Source organism: Melanostigma gelatinosum (assembly GCF_949748355.1).
Source record: "Melanostigma gelatinosum genome assembly, chromosome: 8".
Taxonomy (NCBI): domain Eukaryota; kingdom Metazoa; phylum Chordata; class Actinopteri; order Perciformes; family Zoarcidae; genus Melanostigma; species Melanostigma gelatinosum.
In genome coordinates, this window is record NC_136641.1 from 13,536,535 (window position 1) to 13,557,277 (window position 20,743).

At 45.9% G+C, this 20,743-nt stretch overlaps 1 protein-coding gene across 3 annotated transcripts in view; it reads right to left on the bottom strand.

Moving 5' to 3' along the window:
• The window catches only part of rerea (arginine-glutamic acid dipeptide (RE) repeats a), an 88,333-nt gene that overhangs the window by 20,296 nt on the left and 47,294 nt on the right, over positions 1 to 20,743 (bottom strand). For 2 of the 3 annotated variants that reach the window (XM_079273830.1, XM_079273829.1), the window contains exons 4-10: positions 16,229 to 16,334; positions 14,569 to 14,665; positions 12,957 to 13,061; positions 7,883 to 7,931; positions 7,259 to 7,383; positions 6,143 to 6,242; positions 5,361 to 5,459 (exon numbers count right to left, since the gene is read on the bottom strand). In XM_079273830.1, the coding sequence (XP_079129956.1) occupies positions 5,361 to 5,459; positions 6,143 to 6,242; positions 7,259 to 7,383; positions 7,883 to 7,931; positions 12,957 to 13,061; positions 14,569 to 14,665; positions 16,229 to 16,334 (681 nt within the window). Of the gene's footprint in view, positions 1 to 5,360; positions 5,460 to 6,142; positions 6,243 to 7,258; positions 7,384 to 7,882; positions 7,932 to 10,644; positions 10,950 to 12,956; positions 13,062 to 14,568; positions 14,666 to 16,228; positions 16,335 to 20,743 lie in introns of those variants that run through there. The other variant, XM_079273831.1, reaches the window with a different exon arrangement.

Below are 20,743 nucleotides of genomic sequence, written 5' to 3' on the forward strand. Positions count from 1 at the left end.
GAACCGAGTGCGATTGAGATTGAGATTACCTTCCTCGCAGTGACTGCAGGCCTGCTCAATAACTAGATCTGCCCATGCAGCCTGTGTGTCTGTCCTAATTATGTCACCTTAATTATGTTCCCCAACTGTACTATGTCTGTCCGTCCGCCCGTCTCCACAGAGGAGCCGTGTGCATGCTCCCCTCCCCTCTCCCTCTTCTGCTCCCCTCTCTCCCTCCTCCCTTCCGTTTTCTTTCTCTCGCTGGTTCCCTCCTCCCCTCTCTGCACATCGGCTCCAGTTTAAGGCTCCATTTCAGCTGCCTGGGCTCACTGCTCTCCAGCCCGGCTAATAAATCATCCGCCAATCTGCTCCCTGAATCGCTCTGCCCCTGCTCCGATTGCTCCAGCCCTCCGTTGCTAGGCAACACAGCGGTGGAGGAGGGGCTGAGAGTGTGCGAGGGAGAGGAAGAGAAAGGGGGGAGGGGGGGGAGGGGGCTTGGTGGAAGCGCTACTAAATGGCCATCCGCTGTGTAGAAACAACAGGCTTCTCTCTCCGAGTGTGTTCCAGAGAGCTGGCGCTTTTCACCCGCCCAGAGTTTCCTTTAGGAGACTAACAGAGCGCTATTGTGAGGCCGGAGAGGAGACATATAAAAGGGAGGAGGAGGAGAAGAAGAAAAAAAAAAAAAAAGGATTCAATAGGCCATTGTTGTGTGTGCGCACTTCCTGCTTGAGAGTCGATTGTTGGGAGTTGTAAAACCGGTTGAGATAATGCAGACATATGCACAAAGATGGTATCGCGATGACCAACGGGTGGCGCAGGCGTACACACACACGGGACATAATTGCTGCTAAATGTCATTCCACGACAACACTGACGCAAGACTGTCCAACCGCAAACAAAGCCACTTCCACTCAATATGGAGTCATTATACTTGACTTGTTGTTAAAAGATGACCTTTCAGAGCCTGCCATGTATAAACTCGGAGGGCCGAGGACAATCGGCCGGCGAGCCGAAAAACCAAAAGGAAAAAAAAAAAACACCCCCACACACACTGCTGTCTGCTCTGAAATATCAGTTAGTAATAAGATTGGCCACGGCGTGCAGAGAGGAAATCACAACATGCTAGAAGAAGAGTGGGGGAGACCGCAGCGGCAGACACTAGACTACCCACGTCCTCTTTGCACTGACACTACACATGAAGACAAACAAAATGCATGCAGACGTCAAAGGAGATATATACGCTTTGATAAGAAAACAAGACAATACTTTGCATTCACCATATACCGGTATATAAAAACACAAAGATCTTCTGCCAACTTTCAGCAGGCAGAGTAACGTCCTCTGCTGCTTTGCGCTTGCACCGACACAAAAGGTGACAGGAAATTCCAGCACACACCCATCCTGCTATTTGGTGACTAAACAACCCTAAAAAGCATTGATGGCGCTGCACCTTAAGGGTGGAAGAACAAACTGTTGACACTAAATCTCTACCGCTGCGGACGGAGCTCCCGCTGCAGACGAGAACAGCTGGAGTAAAGCTGCTCATCTAACTTTAATATAATCTGCAGCCTGCAGCGGGGGATGCGAGGCGACATGTCGTGTTTCATCCGCCCGCGGTGGTTTTGGTTGAGCAGTGTGTCTTAGGCCCGTAGGCTTTTGTCCGACCACTGGGGGGCCGCTACTCTCTGCCTCGCCCTCGTCTCCCTCCCTCCCTCCCTCCCACCTCTGTGCTGTCGGCGGCCTGCTCCACTCATCCATCAGCTGAAGACACAGCCGGAGATGAGCCGCGCCACGGCGCAGCTGGCTGAGGAATAGATCGGCCGCCATAGATCGACCGCCCTGTCTCTGACATGGCGACGCACAGAGAGACCGCTGCTGCTTTACGTTGTTTGTGTGGCACCTCCTGTTGGCCGATGCATTATTAGCACCACTTATTTACAAATCGGGGATGACAGCAGCTTCATGAGAGGAGACAATTTCATGATATCGAGTTTGCTTTGATGACCTTCACCCCGTCTGCGGGTAGGGAAGGTACAGAGGAGTATTTAAATACATAACTTATCGAATAAAACCGATGCATCTAATACTGTTGAGATTTAGGCAAATGATAGCTTGAGATCGCTGAAGGTGGGACAACAGACAGAACCAATGCGTCTGAGGCTAGGTGAGAATTTAAGGTTGAATATTTGCGTGAGATACAAGATATAATGTAGTTGTTGTATAAGTATATACATGATATTGTATATTTCCATTTTTTTATTCCTGTCATAAAACTTACAATAAAGAATCAGTGTCGTGGAAACTGAGGTGGATGAGTTAGGGTTAAAACGACATCTGTGTGTATAATATAAGACATTTTACAATTATAGAATGAATTAAAAAGAATGGATTTTTCATAAAAAGTATACAATACGTAACAATAGCGATGCCTGTGTCGTTTTTTGGTTTTTCATTGCAGTCTGTTCCACAGATAAATGATCCCAAAAACTTGATCCGCCACTTTAAGGATTCTACAATCTTTGATCCACAACTTTATTAATAACGTGAAACGTGTGCAAGCATTTAACCTAAACCATGTATCAGAGTGTCCACAGGAGTCCCCTAAAACTGTTCATTTATAATCTGTAAGAGGATTCATTTTAATTATCGAATAAGATGATTATCATATCCTGTCAGCTAATTGTGCTGTCATGCTGTTCAACAAGTGCTTATGTAGACAGGAGAACGTCTCAGAGCTGTAACAGTATTGCTATAATAAAGCATCAGCGGAGAAACATTGAACGGCAACAAACAGAAACAAACCGTCTGCTTTTCACTTCAAGTGCTTTTTGTTCCCGTTTTCAAATTGTTGCTGCTGAGGAAATCACACAAAAGAGACGGGAAGAGAGTGGGCAGTAAGCACCGAGCTTGCTTCTGATAAAACACAAAGAAGTGGTGTGATGTGATTACACATCTCAGACTTCAGAAACAACAGAGAGACTATTCCACGTCTGACTGTCTGCCCTCAATAACAGATTGCATTCCCCTTTTCTCTGTGATTAAATCAACCACTGCTCTACCCTCAACAGCTGCAAGGAGGTGAGACACAAACGGGAGAGTTTTCTGCTGAAATGGTGCTCGTTTTATATTTAAATCACTTGAGATTTTCCTCTGCTGTAATCTATAGTTATCACTTTACTGATCCATAAAACATGTTGAGTGGTGCTCACATCAAGGGGATGGATTTTCCATTTCTTAAAAGTCGTAATGATACTCTCACAGTTAGAAGGGGTCGCCTGTAACGCATCTCACTGAAGGGAAAGTCTTTTGTGAGCCGGCGAGAAGACAATCTAATTGAAACAAACACTCCTTCGCGTCGTCACTTCCTCCATCACAGCAGTGAAACGTCTTACAAATGATCATGGCGGTGGTCTTATGTCTCTGTGGGAGGTGTGTGGGGGCAAATTATAAATATTTTCAGACAGTTAGGGAGCTGCAACGAGGTGCAGGATTATGTGCTTCATGGCAGCAGCTGCAAATGGAGAGAGAAGAAGAGCGGTGGAGCGGGGCGAGAGAAGTCAAAGGGGCAAGTGACCCTGCAGACAGGCTGATTCTGTCATTTCAGCTCCGCCGCTGTCACTTTTATTCACATCTCTAAAGGAATGCAGGGGTGGGGTGAAAAAGGAGCAGGAAGGGATAATGAAGCTCGTCCTGGAGGGGATGAGAGGGACGAGGAGAGGCAGAAGGGGAAGGGGGTGATGAATAAGTGAAGAGCAGCGGGGCTGGTTTCCGTGAATGTGTCAAGGCTGGAGCTGCATTTACACCTGTCCCTCAAGGCTGCGGCGCTGAAAAGGCACAACTGGCGATCAGATCAGTGGGAGAGACGTGTCCTTGGCCGGCCAGAGTCAAGCTGCTGCTTCTCCGGGCTGTGCTGACCGCCTCCACCCGCCGACACGAGACATGTCATTTGTATACATTTGCTATGTTGTGGTAAACAGGCTAGACCAATGAATCCACCAGGCCAGTGTATCGACAGTGTATACCGTTTGTTGGCCGATAATTGACAAGAAATTCGATCACAGAAATGCTAAACTAGGTTGAAAGTCATTTAGATACTGACTGTAAAATGTCCCCATCAGTATGTAACATGGGCACAATTCTATAGAAAAACAAATGCGAGGGATCTGCATCAAGACTGCCGATATAGAGTTATTAGATTTTTCCACACATCAATAGTACCGGTAAATCATTACAGATGAATAACTCTGTAAAGCAACATTTTTCTCTCATTAAAAAGAGCCAGAAGTGAATTTCTGAAGCGACTGCTTCGCTGTCTGAATCGAGTTACAGCTCCTACTGTTGAGCCCCGACTGTGCTTCTTTGACAAGTGGTGTGTGTGTGTGTGTGTGTGTGTGTGTTAGACCTCCCATCAACACCCCTGGTCTCGCTCTGATCGTCTTCACACAGCAGTTGAGCTTGGCGCCAGCAAGCGAACACAAATGAAGGCGAACTCATAACTAGTCCACAAAAGGACGGCTGACTTAATTCGTTGTGATTGGCGGCGGTCTTGAGCTCTGGCTTTATTCAAATGTACCCATCATGTTCAATTAACAGACAAATACACCCATTCACTTCCAGTGGATCCGAGAGGCTGATTCAAAGCTGAGCAAAACACTGCCGAGCTTCAGCATTACCAAACAATATCAAAGTGGGGAAAATAAAAGGAAGATTCACAGGAGGAAAAACTAACAGAAGACTTTTAGTGATGGAGCCTTGTGTTTTCCTAAGATCTTCAGTCAGATCAGTCGGTTGTATTATGTTTAAAAGGGAGTGCGTGTGTGCACAAACATGTAGCGCAGTGTGTCATAAAGCATCGAGGCAAAAGCCGCAGCTCTGGGTTGTTTTGACACGGTGTTATTCCTCCTTCCTACCTGTTCATGCCGTGCCGTTTGAACAGGGAGAAGGGCTGCCATTTTCTGATTCGAGCCATTCAACAGCTGTGGTGAAAATCCACATCTAAATTCAAATGGCGGCGAACATTACCAGCCCTCAATCTTTTTCCCTTTGCAGACTTCCACACTCAGGGTTTATTCTGCGGGTGATAAACAGGATGCAGCTGCTCTTGGCCCTCGGAGGGGCTGGAAACTGACGAGTGTTTTTTTTACCGATGCCTTGTGAGCCCCGTTTTAACTCTCTCTCAACAGCTCCCTCTAAAGACACGAAGCAAGCTCTGACCGACGGCAGGTACCCACACAAGAAACACTGCCATCAACTACACAATACCCTGAAATAACTGAAACCCTAGCTGTTGTGTGCGCCGACTTGTATCTTTGAAATAATCATTTTCCAAGCAGGATGTCTTTGTTAATGCATTTCCAAAATGAGAAGCCCAGTGCGCTTACCACTTCATCCTCAGACCAGCACTTCTCTATCAGTTTGGGAACGGGCTTCTTCACCAGACGCTGGAGAGCTTTCCCTGCATCGTAGCTGCTCTCGTGAAGCTGAGGACGATCACAACAACATGTCAGCTCATAATTCACACACATACAGTAATTAAATAATTTACTAAGGTGCCACAAGAGGGACATTTTGAGCTGATTTGTATTGCAAAAACAGATTTTTTACATGGAAGAGTGGCTGCACCTTGTGCGAGAGATTTTAGAGCATCAGAGGAAATTCTGTGCAAAGAAACAGAGAGCCCACCTGGACATAAACAAAACTGCGACAAAGGCAATCGGCGTGCAGCTTTAAGCCCTGTGTCACATTCGATTGGGTGAAACAGGCAGCGCTGGAGCTCTTCCTCTGAGAATAAACAAGCATCACTCATTGGAATTGCAAATAGAGAGGAAGGTCGAGAGACAACGACCTGCCCGCTATGTTAATTTTCCAGTTTATAGAGTCGGAATATAAATGCCCTGTTTATGATGATTGTAATCTCCTTCTTGTGCTTGATTCCTCTGTATTCATTGTCAATGTGACAGACAAATCTGTCATTACGCCTAATGTATTGTAAACCTCTGAGGGTGGGTTCACCCGCGGGGGCTACTCTACTGGCTCAGGGGCCGTGTCGTTGCCCATCACTGCAGAGCTGCACCGAAGCTCGTGTAACAGTGGAGTCACTGCGATGGTTGTTTCTACTACGTGAACTTGGATTTAGTGTTTAGACCTGTTCATGGCTACTTACAGTGTTAAGTGCGTTTAGTGTCGTGTCATCTCGAGAGGCTGCTAAACACCCGTCTTCTGTTGAGCCTCCGTCGCACATCCCTGCAAAGGCAGCCATGCTCCTGTGGACACAAGACGTAAAACAGTCACATACACATGATGACAGAGCTGGTTCTGTACCTCTTAACTGACTTCAATGTCCATGTAGGGTTTCTCTTCTTCTTTTTCAATCATGTCTCATATCAGGCATTTTAGAGATGAAAAAAAGGGAGCAAATATATCTTTTAGAGATCCCGGATCATGTTTATTTTGCGGCCGATACTAACTGCCGATCGTTGATGATCCATATTGACAGATACAGCTGGTCTACACGGCTCCAGACTACAGAGTTTAACGCTCTGAAGTCAGTTAAACTATCACAAATTCTAAATGTTGTACTTTTACTTTGTTATAGTAAATTTCTATGCTTTTTTCTCTCCATAAAAACACAATTCAAATGATAAGGAAATAAAAGATTGTATTTTTATTGATTAAAACAAATCTTGTTAGTAGTTTAATGATGTATTATATTCTGCTTAGAGCTCGTGTTAGGAAGTTAAACAGCTCATAATTCATCTCTAATCTCTATTTATGTTGTTTTAAAAACATCTCCTTCAAGCTGGATTTAGTTTCTCTGAACACTACATTTTACGAGTTTACACATGAACACAACGATAAGCTATAATTGACCTTCTCCCAATACTCATTTTCACTGAACAGAGCCTGAACGCATCGTGCTACTAGCTCTCCTGTCGATCTAAACACAGACCGGCGACTAGAAAAGCATAAACGATGAATATTGGCGGATAACGATCGTCAGTAAAGCTGCGGTACCAACGTTAAACTGTGTAACTATGCCACTGCGGTCCTGCAGACGTGTTTATTGCTGATGATGAGTCTTTGACACCCTGATATTTGAGAGCACTGAATTTGAAGCACGCTTTGAGCAATACGGCGAGGGCAAAGCGACAGTGTGGGGTTACATCTTTTTGAAATAACTATCTTTAACCTCAGTGGTGATAGTTTTCCCTTGAACTTGTAGGTGAGACCTTGCAGCCCGGCCACATCTGAACCCCGGTCTCTCTCTCTCTGGGCTCACCTTGCGGCTCTGAGGTACATGAGAAGATCACAGTCATTGACCCCCGGCATCCAGACCAGCTCCTCGTTCTCGGTCACGGCCTGGCCACCGGGAGAAGGGAAAGGCTGCAGCTCGGGGAGCTTGGCCTAATTAGGTCCAGGGAGAAGGACAGATGGTGTCACACTACAAATAGCAAGCAAGCTTGAACAAAATATCAGCTTTCAACCCCGCTGTCAGACTGTTCACCGAGTGGCGGGGTGGGGACAAGTTATAGCCACAATGATTGAATATCTTAACACAACACAGAACTGCAGGACTCGGATGACTTGCTTTTTTTTATAAAGATAAAGCAGATCCTCCCCGGTAATATAAATAACTTACTGTAGTTTGTTGTTTCAAAGTAGTCACAGTTATTACACAAAGCTACAGCAGTTTCACGACAGCTCGGGCTGGCAGATGCAAACACTACAGTAAATTATCATGCAAACTTTATGTAAACTTTTATGTAAATGACACTTGTCCCGTTTAAAAGGATCTTGATTCCACCAGGGTTTACTGAAGAAAGTGTCATATATTCTATACATATTCACAATTGCTGTTTTATATTTAGGTACAGTTTTAGATGTGTGCTGTGCAATGACTCACTTGGTGACTGGGTCCCACTCGGATTTCCCCTTGTGTGCTGTTTAGTCGCCTGAGAAAAGGACAAAGAGCAGATTGAAACAAAACATTTACTTGGCAACATTTCAAAGCTGGCTGAAGGAAATCTGTCGGCATTGTGCCCGATGAATCGGCTGAACAACTGCACGCGAACTACAAAGTCACAACCGGGTGTCACGACCGACTGGAGCTTCGAAAGAACAATGTCAGAAAGTAACAATACGAGACCCGGGCGAGATCACAACACAGAGCGAGGGGGACGAGGGCTGCGTTCTCTATCGGGGACGTCTTCACATGTGTGAGAGAAAAACGTACACGATGTCTTATTCTGACACGCAAATAAAGCTTTCAGGAGAATATTATTGGGTCGGCTGCTCACTGCACAGCAAGCTGAGCGGAGCACATTTACAGGTCTGATATTGTGGATGCAGCAATAAAACAGAATCCCCTAACAGGAGGAGGAGATGGGGGTGTTGGGGGGGCTCTTGATATGCAGGGGCGAGCGCCTCTGCAACGGCTGCCGGTACAAATGTCGGTAGCCATGGCAACTGCAATTTAATAATAGTGTTTCCGAATCTCCAGCTGCAGCGGATTAAAGGAAATGACAAGATGTTCCCTTTGAAAAGCCTTTCCCTCTGTTGCCTAGGTAACAGCGCCAATTCCTCATACAGGCGAGCGCCGGGGCGGCCCAGAACCTGTCAGCGTGATTTGCACCCGGAGAAGCTCGCACTCCATCACGGAGACCCGGAGGGAACCCGAGAGGCCTCGGCCCTCTGGTCTCTTTACTGCCGTCCAACCACAGAACACTGTGACGGCTGCACGGCTGACCCAGCCCCCCCCCTCCGTAAACAGAGCTCCGCCTCCTCTCAGACATCAGAGGAGGAACCCTTGCTGTTGTGAACTATGGCTGACAGAAGCACCGGCACAGACGGTATGTATCGGCACAGGCCAAAGAAAGCAAACTGAATTTCAGCTGCAGCAAACGAGCCCGGGCGAGCCGGGATCGTCTGCTGCTCCATCATTTTGTTACAAACATTCTCAGCAAATAAAGACAAACTCTATGTAAAGCAACCAGAATTTAGCAGACTGAAAACCCACAGCGATGAATTGCGCTGATAAAGGTAAAATATGGTAGTTTCCTGCATCATCAGCACTTCAGATTAGATTCCTTAAGGTTTGATAACGATTTCACAACACTCCGTACTTCAAGCAGTGTTTTTGTGCCATTATTACGCTGAAAGTTTAGAAATCGCTTACTAGTGGCATCGCAGAACTAACAACTATTTCTTTGGATATATTAGAGACGAACGAATTATGAAACACAGAAATGCAAACCCTGCTTTTTAAAAACAAAGAATGTCTATACATGCGGAATGCATGTAGTCTGCTAATGAGAATCTGGTTTGTGTTCCTGCTGAGAAGAACTTGTACGAATGTGTCCCTGACAGCGTGCAGTCGGGCCAGGTCTGTTTGGCAGGAGGCTGTAAGGAAGACAAACGAGGACCTGTGCACCAGAGTGAGAACGGCGTCTTGAGGACCGTCATGTTTTTGACTCAGGCAAATCCTGAGAGCAGACGGTCGACATTCAGATGGAATGCAGCACGGGTCCTGAGAGAGGAGGCAGAATACAGATGTATCGCAGCAGGAAGCTCGAAGGAGTTTCCATTATGACTGCAGGTAGACCTGAACAGAAACAGCCAGCAGAAAGCACCAACACACATGTGGTGCATTCAACAATATGGCTGTGTAAGTAATATATGTTCAGCATATGTTTTAATGTCTTGCAGACAAATCTGGAAAAAATTTAACTCAGAACCTAGTGTTTTCTGATTCATAATGTAGATGCGAAAGGCAAACATCAAGCACTACATTACAGTTATTAGTATTAATACTGACTTCTTGTAATAATGTTTTCTCTCTCTCTAATAAACACAAAGGCTGTTGCCGAGCACAACAAACAATGTGAAACGTGCCCGGTTGTTTCAAGCAACTTCAGATCTATCTCAGCCTTAGCACACAGTGCTGCCAAATAATTACAGGCCTACTTATTAAACCCAAACAACAACAACAACGTGACAGTCTGGTCAACTGTGTGTGTGCAATCAAGGATAGCCCCGCCCCCTCCATCAATTCCAGCCAATCACGGCGCGAGACTGTGGCACACTGACATAATTGCCGCACAGCAAAAACAGACTCAACTTGATGGTATTTAACTAGCATGACGCGCAGCGTGTACACATCGCAGCTGGTCGCAAAGTTGCTCGAGCTTTGTGTGCAACAGCAGCACTGCTCCGTGCGCCATGTCGTCCCGGCTTGTAAACAGGAGCTGCAAAATGGAGCCAGGGCAACGTTAGCCTACACGGTGTCGTCTAACCGTCATATAAGCATACTTCGTGCACGTGCATTCGCCTGGTACCAGCGGTCTGCATCGCAAACAATGAGTTTATCTGGACTTTGAAGGCAACACATACGTAACGGTGCGATACAACGGCGTTTCCATTGTTGCAGCGCGAACGCGTAACGGTGTATGAGCTCTGTAATGACAGCCGGTACCGATTCTCCTTCTACTGGTGCACGCTCGCTGTCACGCTCCCCCCCCCCCACCCGACACAAACACAGCCGGCTAACACAACGATAGCGATGTGGAGTCCGCAAACATCACACGGGCAGGCATGCGGACTCGTGAAAACGAGACAACACTCGCGCGGGCGACTGAGAACGGCACGAGAATATGATCGCAGACCTACCTCCGGGGACTGAACAAATCGTCCATTTCTGACATCGAGCCCTAAAGGTTGGGTGGTGACACTGTGTGTGTAGGATGCTCGTTGAGATTCACTCCCCCTCTCCCACCTATTTCTAGGTGCTCAAAATGGAGAACCACGCATTCGCTCCGGAGAGGTATTCACTGAGCTTGTGCTGTGACCTCAGCCTGCGCGCACAGCGTCGCAAGCTCGGCTCGCTCCTCTACAGACACTACTGAGCATGTGCTGCGACCTCACACAAGCTCACACAGGCGCGCGGAGGCAGACAGGCACGCATGCAGGATACGGAATTCATCTCTCCTCGTATATCTACGCCATAATAAACGAGTGAAATTGCAAGGCTGCAGACAGCCCGCTCAGAATACCAAACGAGCGGAGCGGAGGAGGGAGGAGGGAGCGGAAGACTGAACGGGGCCCTGAAGGAGGGGGTTCCCAACTGGCAACCCTCGGAGCCAATAACAAGGACAGCCGTCACTGCAACACGTGAGACACTCCAAACACCACCAGTGGATTATTTTGTCACAAACACCAACTTTGCTCGCGCACATAAATGATAATGCTGGTTGTTCAATAAACCAACCAGCATGTACCACAAGTCTTTCATATATAAATTTCCTTTTGGGAATATTTGTCAACTATATAAAACATAAATGATACAACAGGTGAATAATGACATATACATGATGATTTGAAATGTTTAAATATTCAAATTAGGTTGGAAAAAAGATTGATATTTACTATTCTCTTCTAGCACAACAAACTACAATGCACTAACATTTTATCCAGTGCACTTTTGTATTTAAACAAAATATCTGCTGGTGCGTACATCAGTCGGTCTTCAGAGTTCATGACCCACAATCATTTCACATTGCTGAGCAGCTGTAGTAACAACGTGTTAAAATTGTGTAAATCAAAAGTACATTTTTAAAATCACAGGGAGATGTTATCAGTGCAATAGAGAATGTAATTAAAATGCATAAGAGAGCATACAGTATCAAACTAAAATGTAAAATTATAGCACTACAGTCATATTAAATTGCACTGATTACCCAAAACCTGTTATCATAATTGTTATCATTGATAATAATAATTTACAAAACTGAGCAATAATCAACAATGCCACTCGACATGATGAACCAAATGTAGTGTACGATTATTCGTGTGAGGTCAGGTGTGTCACAGCAAAAACGGTACAGGTGTCACTAATAACTGTTACTATTGTTATATTATTAACAATGAGTCTGTTCCCACTAAGTCGTGACATTGAGCCATCATGCACAATACAGGGATCCTGAAACTGAGGCAGCTAAACTAAATTCTGTCGTCATTCCTTTTAATCCACACCTGTGATTTTCATACTGTAACACATCACGATGTCTTCTGTGAAAAGGCCTTTCATCATAATCAAACAAGACCTAAAATACTATATTTTCATTCTAATCTTAATAATAGCGGCAAAGAAAGAAGTTAAAACTTGACGCGTAATTGGACAAATATCAACAAACGGCCCAACAATTAAAGCCACGGGGGTTTCCACCGGCTCGTTCCCCATAATCTCACCACATTAGGACCATTGTGTGTGCACTGATGAGCAGAGAGCGTCATTAGATGTAACACCGTCCAAAGACAAAGAAGCAGAACGCTGATGTCTACTGAAACATTTTAATGTTATTGATGCTACTGCCGAGTGATAAAAATAAATAAAATACCCAAATATATTGACTCAATAGTTTAGAATTTGCCTAGTGATTCCGTCACACATTATTTAATTCTACTTGGGATGTTGTATGATCATTTTGGTAATATCACTTCATAAAAACCCACCATATCCGCTCAGCTGTAAATAATAGCTATTACGGTATCTTAGTCACACTTAAATTGAACCTGTCATAGATTTAAATATAAATCTGAAACTATTAGCAAGTAAGTCACATGGACAGATCATGAATATTGTCTTTGATTTTTCAATTTTGATAATAAATTAATAATTTGAGTCATTATTCCAATAATTCAATAAAGCTAAATATTACCCAGTTAAACCTGAAGCTGCTCTTCTTTGACTTATGTGATGGTAACTCAATATCTGCAGGTTTTGGTTTTGCTGATTGGAAAAAAACAAGGACATTTGAAGGCATCATCTTGGGCTTTAGAAATTGTAATGGCCATTTTCTGACAATTTGTTGACAAAAAAAACCCCAATTTCAACTAAAATTGTATAAGAGTTGCAGAGATTTGACCCAGCATTTGTTAAGGAGAACGTATCGGTGGAGTTGACGTGACAGAAAGCTCCTCACCTGGTCTCGGGGTTATATCCGAGGATATAGAAAAAGGAGTCGATGCGGGCTTTGAACTCCCTGGCAGCAAAAATGTCGGAGAAATGGGAAATGTTGCATTTCCCCCTGTGAGAGAGAAGACAGGCTTTATTAGACAAAAACAAACTACATGACAAAATGATGGGCGAGAAGGAGCAGACGTGGGCCTAATTAGAAGCTCCGGGGGTGTTCGTCTATCGGAGGTGACAAATACAGCAGCAGGTATAGAGCAGCCTGTCAGTGCCTGCTGACTTTGCGGTGAGGCATCAAGCTCTGGCTACTGAACCCATAAACACCAGCTGAACATGTCAGTCCTGCCGGCGAGGGAGACAGACGCTGCAGAGATCTGGACAGGAATCCAACAACTAGCCAAGAGGGCCGAGTCTCTGACCACATCTTGACACCATTTCCTGTTTCCAGCACCCTGGTGTCGGGCTCTCTCTAAATAACAGATACCCCCGGCATATGGAGCTGGGCTGCCTCGTAGAGAAACGGTATCTTCCCCCCTCTGAACAGATTAAAAGGGAGCTAAGCAGGGACGTCTTCGGAGAGCTGCGGCATTACAGCATCCCACTGGAATTCCCTCCCGTTTATCTAAAGCCTGGAAAACAAGTCGAATCAAAGCGCCGCTGTGTGCAGGAGAAGTTGCAGCTAATTTGCCCTGAAATCTGTGGTTTCTGGGAGACACGGCTCTGACTGCCCGCCGCTGTGCGGCTCACAGATGGTTTTGCTTACAGAAAAGGGGAAGTGCGAGAGGTGGTCAGACAGGAATGAATGCAGAGGCAGGAACACAGCATGACGACAGAGTAACTCATTTCAGACCAAGAAAAGGATTACGCCTGTATTCCTTCCTGCCCACATCAAGCACGGAGAGAGTGACTGCCATCAGGTTTACTCTCGAGCCTCGTGTTCTGACAGGTGTGTGTATGTGGCAGTTGATGAAGAGCGATTTCTTTTTTTATGTAAACAGGTTGATACACGTTTCTCATTTATGGCTTTGCATTTTAACACACCTGGACTATTTATACAGCACCTGCTCACAGCAGTAAAGCATGCTACATCATTTGAAATCAATCCAATGTTCCATCATGGACAGCCGCTATAAACCCAACAGTTATGTAGGACTATTACTCTTTTGTTGCCACTGCTCGGATACATTGTCTCCTGAATGTGGATCACAGCAGGCAAGTATTTTTCCAACAGTGTTGCATCTACTAAAACACAGATGGTGTTCGTCATTAATCTGTTTGAGTATATATACGAACTTTGATTACAGGATTCATTGTACGACAGCACTAAACCGGTGACAGGAAAATATAATTTACATGAAATAGAATATGGATTACTTCAACTGATCTACAACCTGACAGCAAGTTTCCATATGTTTTCCATGTAACACAAATAAAACTTCAGGTAAATAAGGAATTTTCATGGCCAGAGATTACCGTTAACGCCACAAAGCACCACAAATAGCAGCTGTAACGGAGGTACTGTGCTATAGCTGCAAGTGTTGCAATGTTCCTGGATATTTAGGGGCGGACATGTTTGATAGGATTATAAAGCTCCCAGTGTGTGTGTGTGTGTCATTGTTTACCTGAGAGCAGCAGCATGATAAGTGTCCACATAGTCGGAGATGAAGAGCTCTCGACTTCTGACCACTGGGTCTGTGATGACCAGCTCCCGGCCTGAGTCTGGAGGAAGAAAAACCACAGTGGTACTGAATACATATCTACACAATATACAACTAAAGACAACTCATTCATCTATGACGAAGAGGGAACAGAGATGAAGTCGTTCTGAGTATTTTAACTCACGAATGGAAATCATGAGCACAGTTCTGCGTAAGTACAAAGTGCTTCTGCAGAGGTCCTATTATGCCACATAACTCAATAAAGTGTGGTCCCCTGAGGAGAGGGCCTGATGTTCAGTTCTCCAGTGAAATGACCCTTTGGGAGGGGGGGCTGGCACTCGTCAGTGACCTGATCTGTGGCGTGCCACACACCTTGTGACATAAATTCTAACAATGCAGAGTCCCTGCTGCAGATAGGAGCACAGCGCTGCAATGATGCAAACTTAAAATCAAGCCTTCCCTGTGACACAAGTGATACGTGGATCATTGTAGGAAAGAGGAAACAAGCACAATGCCCCGTTTCTCTCGTTGTAACTGTGACTGCATGTGTGTTTGTTCTCTGGTTACACAGCTGTTTTACACATTATATCACATGTATGTTGAGTTGACTGTAATCTGTGAGCAACACTGAGAAAAGTTCAGCCATAAGGGGAACGGGAGCTAATGAGAACAGCTAACTGCGAACAGGATCCATCAACAGGTGTGTGTGTGGTGAGTACATTTTATTTCTCACTAAGTTTGAATGGAAGCATTCTTAGGAGGAACAAACCAAATACAAAACCAACATGAAGCTGCACATTAACAAACGGGTCAGAGCAAGAACACCACTGAGTGCTTCCTGTCCTGCAGCAAAGTACAACATCAAACACGTTTCAAGTCAACACTTATACGCAAGAGTCAAAGGAGGGTTGAGAAAATAATTAACCAATCAGCCAAACTCGTTGAGGAGAAGCTCACTAAGGATATTTATATGTACAATATGTGATGGCTTTATTAATTAAGAAAAAAATCTTATAATAAAATTATTACATTTTAAGAATTTTAATTTAATATGAATAAAGAACAATATGTGTTATGTGGCTCAGCATGGGCTATTCTGTAAAATCCTATTACTTATTCATAAACAGATTACATATCTATATTTATAACAAGTCGATGTTGAATGTTAGGTTTCCTTCTCGTCATCAGGATTTGATATTCCGCTGCTTAAACAAGTGACCGTGCTTATGTTCCTGTAGATGTGTATGTGTCAGAGTGTGATGAGTGCACCCACACCGATGGTGTGGAGAGAGAGCTCAAAGGCCACATGACATTGCGGGTTATTAACACTTGACAGCGCTGCTGTCTGGCTTGAAGGAGTGTTACCCTGGGAACAGCGCCGAGCCACGGGATTGGCTCGGCCGCCTGGGACATCGGCTTCTGGTTTCTGTTTGAAATGCAATTCACAGCTAACGCTTATACCCCCCCCCCCCCCTCCGACATTCTGGAGAGATGAGGCAGGTGTGTGTTGGTGAAGGAGTGTTGTGTTACAGAGCCAGTAAGTGTATTGGCTTTCTGTGTGTGCGTGTACTGTATATATATGCACATGCGTGGATGTGTTTCAGTGAACAAAAGGCAGTCTCACCGTTCTCATTGTTGCGATCCTGCACCAGGTGCTGGTAGACAGAGTCGGGCACCTCTGACTGGCGGTAGTACCATTTCACATTCATCAGCAGATGGTCCCGTTTACTCTGCAACACAGAGAGACACACAGAGCGAGTGAGCAGGAGACAAAGAACGGATCCCACAGTAAGATAAACAGACATCATTTTGTTTGATTACCACGTCACAAACTGGCCGCTTGGCAAACAGCGACGCCGTGCAAGTGCACTGTGTATGACTCACGCAGGCTGATGCCAGAACGCACACGGAGAGACCGAGTCAATTAAAAAGGGATTGCAGAAGCATTTAGAGCTTTGATAAAGTAAACAGTGGGATGGCCGCTGGTGGAGGAAGTGTGGAGAGAGAGGAATCATGAGGAGGGGGGGGGGGGGGGGGGGTGGGTGGATGAGTGTTCAATCCTCTGCCTTCTCATCACTTCATGACAAAAAAAATACTATTCTATTAAGGCTTTTAAGGTTTACTCATAAACAGGCACTGTATCCCTTTATTGTGCTTTGGGCTTAATTATCTTTAAGTGCTGCCACCCACTGGGCTTTTGATAAAGTGCAAGTCAGCAAAAGTTTGTAATCCCTCGGATGACCAGCAGGTGACAGCACTGAGGTGAGAAGAGAGCTTTTCCAGGACCAGTCAATAAAAAAAACAGAGAGGGGGGGGAAGGGGGAGAAAATGGCAGAAACTGAGGCCAACGCTGAGGTGAGAGATGAAAAGTGCAAACTAGTGTTTTCATTTCATGTTAGAAAATATTTATTGCGCCTTCACATGAGCCCAACTGACCGTCACAGTGGTTTGAAAGAACATTAGAGAGACTGCTGGGCTGGGTGCTGGGCCATTCTGTGCCAGCCATTCTTATTAAGGGACTCTGCTACGCTGCACTGCACTAACCGACTGAGACACCTGCACCACCACTGACACCACCCGCGGGAGTAAAGGAGAAATGAGCATATGGGGGGAAAAATGGAGGGGGAGGGGGGGGGTGTCTCCGGTAATCTAAGACAGACAGTTTAACTTCCGCTCTTTCCAGGCTTTTAACTGTATCTGTGTGTGTGTGTGTGTGCAGGAACATGAGGTCAGAGTAAAGATATTTAAAGCCTTTAGAGTACATTGTTCGCTTGTGTCACTGGGGAGGAGGCTGAGCACACGCAGCCAAGCAAATCATCACCTCCCTAAACCCTCAAGCCCACCTCTGCTTTTCCCACTCTCTCCATTCCTCCCTCCTCTTCCATCTTTCTCATTCCAACCCTCCACCTCCGTTTTTTCCCCTCGTTCCTCCCTTTCTCCAACCTTGAGCCGGGAGGAGGAATGACTGAGTAAGTGAGCCTGGACGTGTTAAACAGCAGCTGGCACGCAGTCAGTCAGCTGCATTTACTGCTCTGAACGATTGTACACGAGTGTACGCGAACATCACACAAGCACACACTTTGCTTGTGATTCAACAGAGAGCCACCCCCCCCCCCCCGAGCACATAGAACTAGACACACCATGGGTGAAGAAATGTGTGCAATGACGTCATGCCCCCCCCCCCCCCCCCTCCTAGTGGCAGTTAGCCCATCCATCCCAACCTCTTGTCTATCCAGTGTTCAGCCACTGTTGCCTTCTAGACGAACAGACTGCCTGCCACATCAGAAGGAGTAGTTATCCGCTGCTTATACATAATAAATACTTTAAGGAGACTGTGAATGCTGCCTGAACATTTCATTTTCTGCCTGTAAGACCCAGAAATCAAAGGGATTTCATGAGATCTGGAACATAGGGTCTGATGCTAAACAGAAACGCACAAGCAGGCAGAGACGCAGACCCACACACACACAGGTTTTACACCTTAATTCATGAGCCCGCATTATTTTAAAGCAACCGAACGAGCCAAAGCACCGAGCGAACGTTACTTCGGCTGTCATCAGTATCCTCGTCGCTACAAAGTAGCCGTCGCTCTCACGAGCAGATTGCTGTTTAGAAGCTCACAGCGGCGTTAAGCCCTCTTCAGGCAAAAGGGGGAGGGAGGTGGAGAGAGACGGAGAGTGCAACATATGGAGCACGTAGTGGGAATGAAGCATAGCTTTCAATTATCACAATTCTATAAACACACGGGGTGGAAAGAAAATGAGCCGATAACACGAGGAGAAAATTAAGGGGAATGATGGACTGCTCAGACTCGCCATACAAACTCCTGGCTGTATTGTCTTTCTATTGTTTTTTCCTCCTGCCATAGAAAATATCAGAGAGAACATATAAGAGGGACCACAATGCTGAATTGATTAGAGACATTCCACGCTGCCTGTAGAGAGCCCAGCCCCGCACAATGTCGGCCATCTTTGTCTGTCCTGCCAGAGGCTAAACATGGCCCTGCCCTCCCTCCTCCTCCTGGGCCCTAAACCCTGGGAATGTTGCTCACCGCGGAGAGGCCAAAAGACTTACTAACCCATTACTGAGGGAAAGAAATTAAACAAGAGGAGGAAAAAAATATATCGTGCAAGGAAGCAGAGCAAAGGAGACATGGGGGGCTGAGGAGAGAGAAAAGGTTGGATTAAGGTAGGAGGAGCAAGACCTTCTCATTTCCTCAGACTTAAAATTACAACTATCCTCCTGCTTCACTGAAACCTCCCAGGGTACAAGGCCACCCCTTTATTGACTGAGGAGATATAAATCTGAGAGTCATGCTTTGGGGCTGAGCACAATGGCACCCCTCCTCCCTGCAGCGGCTCAGCCTGGCCTGTGGCATTCTTGGGTACACTCATCAGACAAGGGGCGGGATTATAGGAGGGCACTCAAACGGTTATATACTGGGAAATATTGTAAGAATTTAAAGTATATTTCTTTCTTGGTGTCTGGTTTGACAGTTATTTAGGTTGTGAGCAGCACACCACAAAGGTTGTCCAGTCATGCTTTGACTCATGCTACTTGATGAGCTGGTTTCTTTTCCTATGTACATCTTTTGTCGACACTATCATGGTTTTTATCATCAGTTTGTTTGTAAACCTAATGACCTTGTTTGTTTTATCTTGTTTATAAATACAGATTATTGTGATCATTGTAGAATGAATCCGAACTATATCACTGCTAATACAAATAAAAAACAACCCAGTGCATTCATCACTGTTCTTAAAGCAGCCCGGACAAGCCAGGCATTGTGTGAGTCGGTTAATTCTCCCTCCGACTAGCTAAAGGTGGCTGGCCCCTTGGATCCATAATGGCTGTGCAGCTTTCTTTGTGTGGCTGCATGTGTGTGCAGTCAACTCTGGCGCTGGGGCCCCTGTGTACGACCACACCACTACAAAGACCTGGGGAATGAAGGAAATACAGAGGGCAGACTTTCCTTTTAACCACAACAGGCTTTAAATGTGAAAAGGAACCCGGCTCTGTTAGGCGTACACGTAAACGATGGACTGAGTGCGGGATTAATTCCATGTTCTCAGCTAAGAGAGTGTGAAATCAATACAGTGCTTTTCATTTCAAAACCCAACGACAACACCAATACGATTCAATGTTGGGGAGAGTGCACAGCGCCGGACTTTCTCCCACATCTGCTCGCTGTGGCCTTTGCAATGTGGTCGCCGCCTTGCAGCCGAGGCGAGCTGCGACAAAACCGAGAGAACGTTGTTACAACCTGTAACCCTCAAACCTAATACCCCATTGGTCCTCCTCCCCAAACTGTAACACTAGAGCTTTGCTTTCAAACAAAACCAGACCCTCCCGCACCCACACGACAGGCCCCCAGTGCACCTCGTTAACAGGAAACCTCTGTTTATTTTCCCTGCTTTTCAAACACTCTCTTCTTCCTCCGCAGACCCTGTTAGAGCCCCCCCCCCCCTCAATGGTGACATCAGCAGCCAGGATCTATGACTTCCTTCAGGAGGTGGCAGCCAGAAGTAAGGAAGGAAAGACAGATCCCAAACACACAGACAAAGGAGACAGCAGGGAGGGAGGGAGGGAGGGAGGAGGTCAAACAGACAAGAGCAGCAGCAGCAGCTCAGTGTTAGCAAGGAATGTCAAGCAGTTCAGCTAGGCTAGCAGGCTGGCTGAGCTAACGGCTCAGTTAGCTAACGCCCCAGGGCCAGGGGAGGCTCAAGCACAGTGGATCGCGGCTGGTAGTGGTGTGACATTGACAGGCGGGGCCTCAAAAGTGGCACAGAGGGCGGATTGTGGGAGGGTTCACCTCGCCAGCCGCAAGAGGAGAGAGAGAGAGAGTAAGCACAGCCAAAGAACAAAAGGCTGATTGTGGCATTTGGAGGCAGAGATGGGGATCTGGGAGGACTAATCTGCTGCTCCGACATGATAAGATTAGCGAGAGGGAGGCAGGAAGGGCTGGCTGGGAAGATCACACGCACTCGCATAAACACACACACACACACAAAGATGATGGATCTGATTGGAAGGCTTTTCCACTCGGCTTTCCCTCTTCCTCATTTTCCTCCTTTCTCTCCCTTATTTTCTCCTGCTCTCGCTCAGACAGAGATTTCTGCCAGCACACCAGCACTCAATA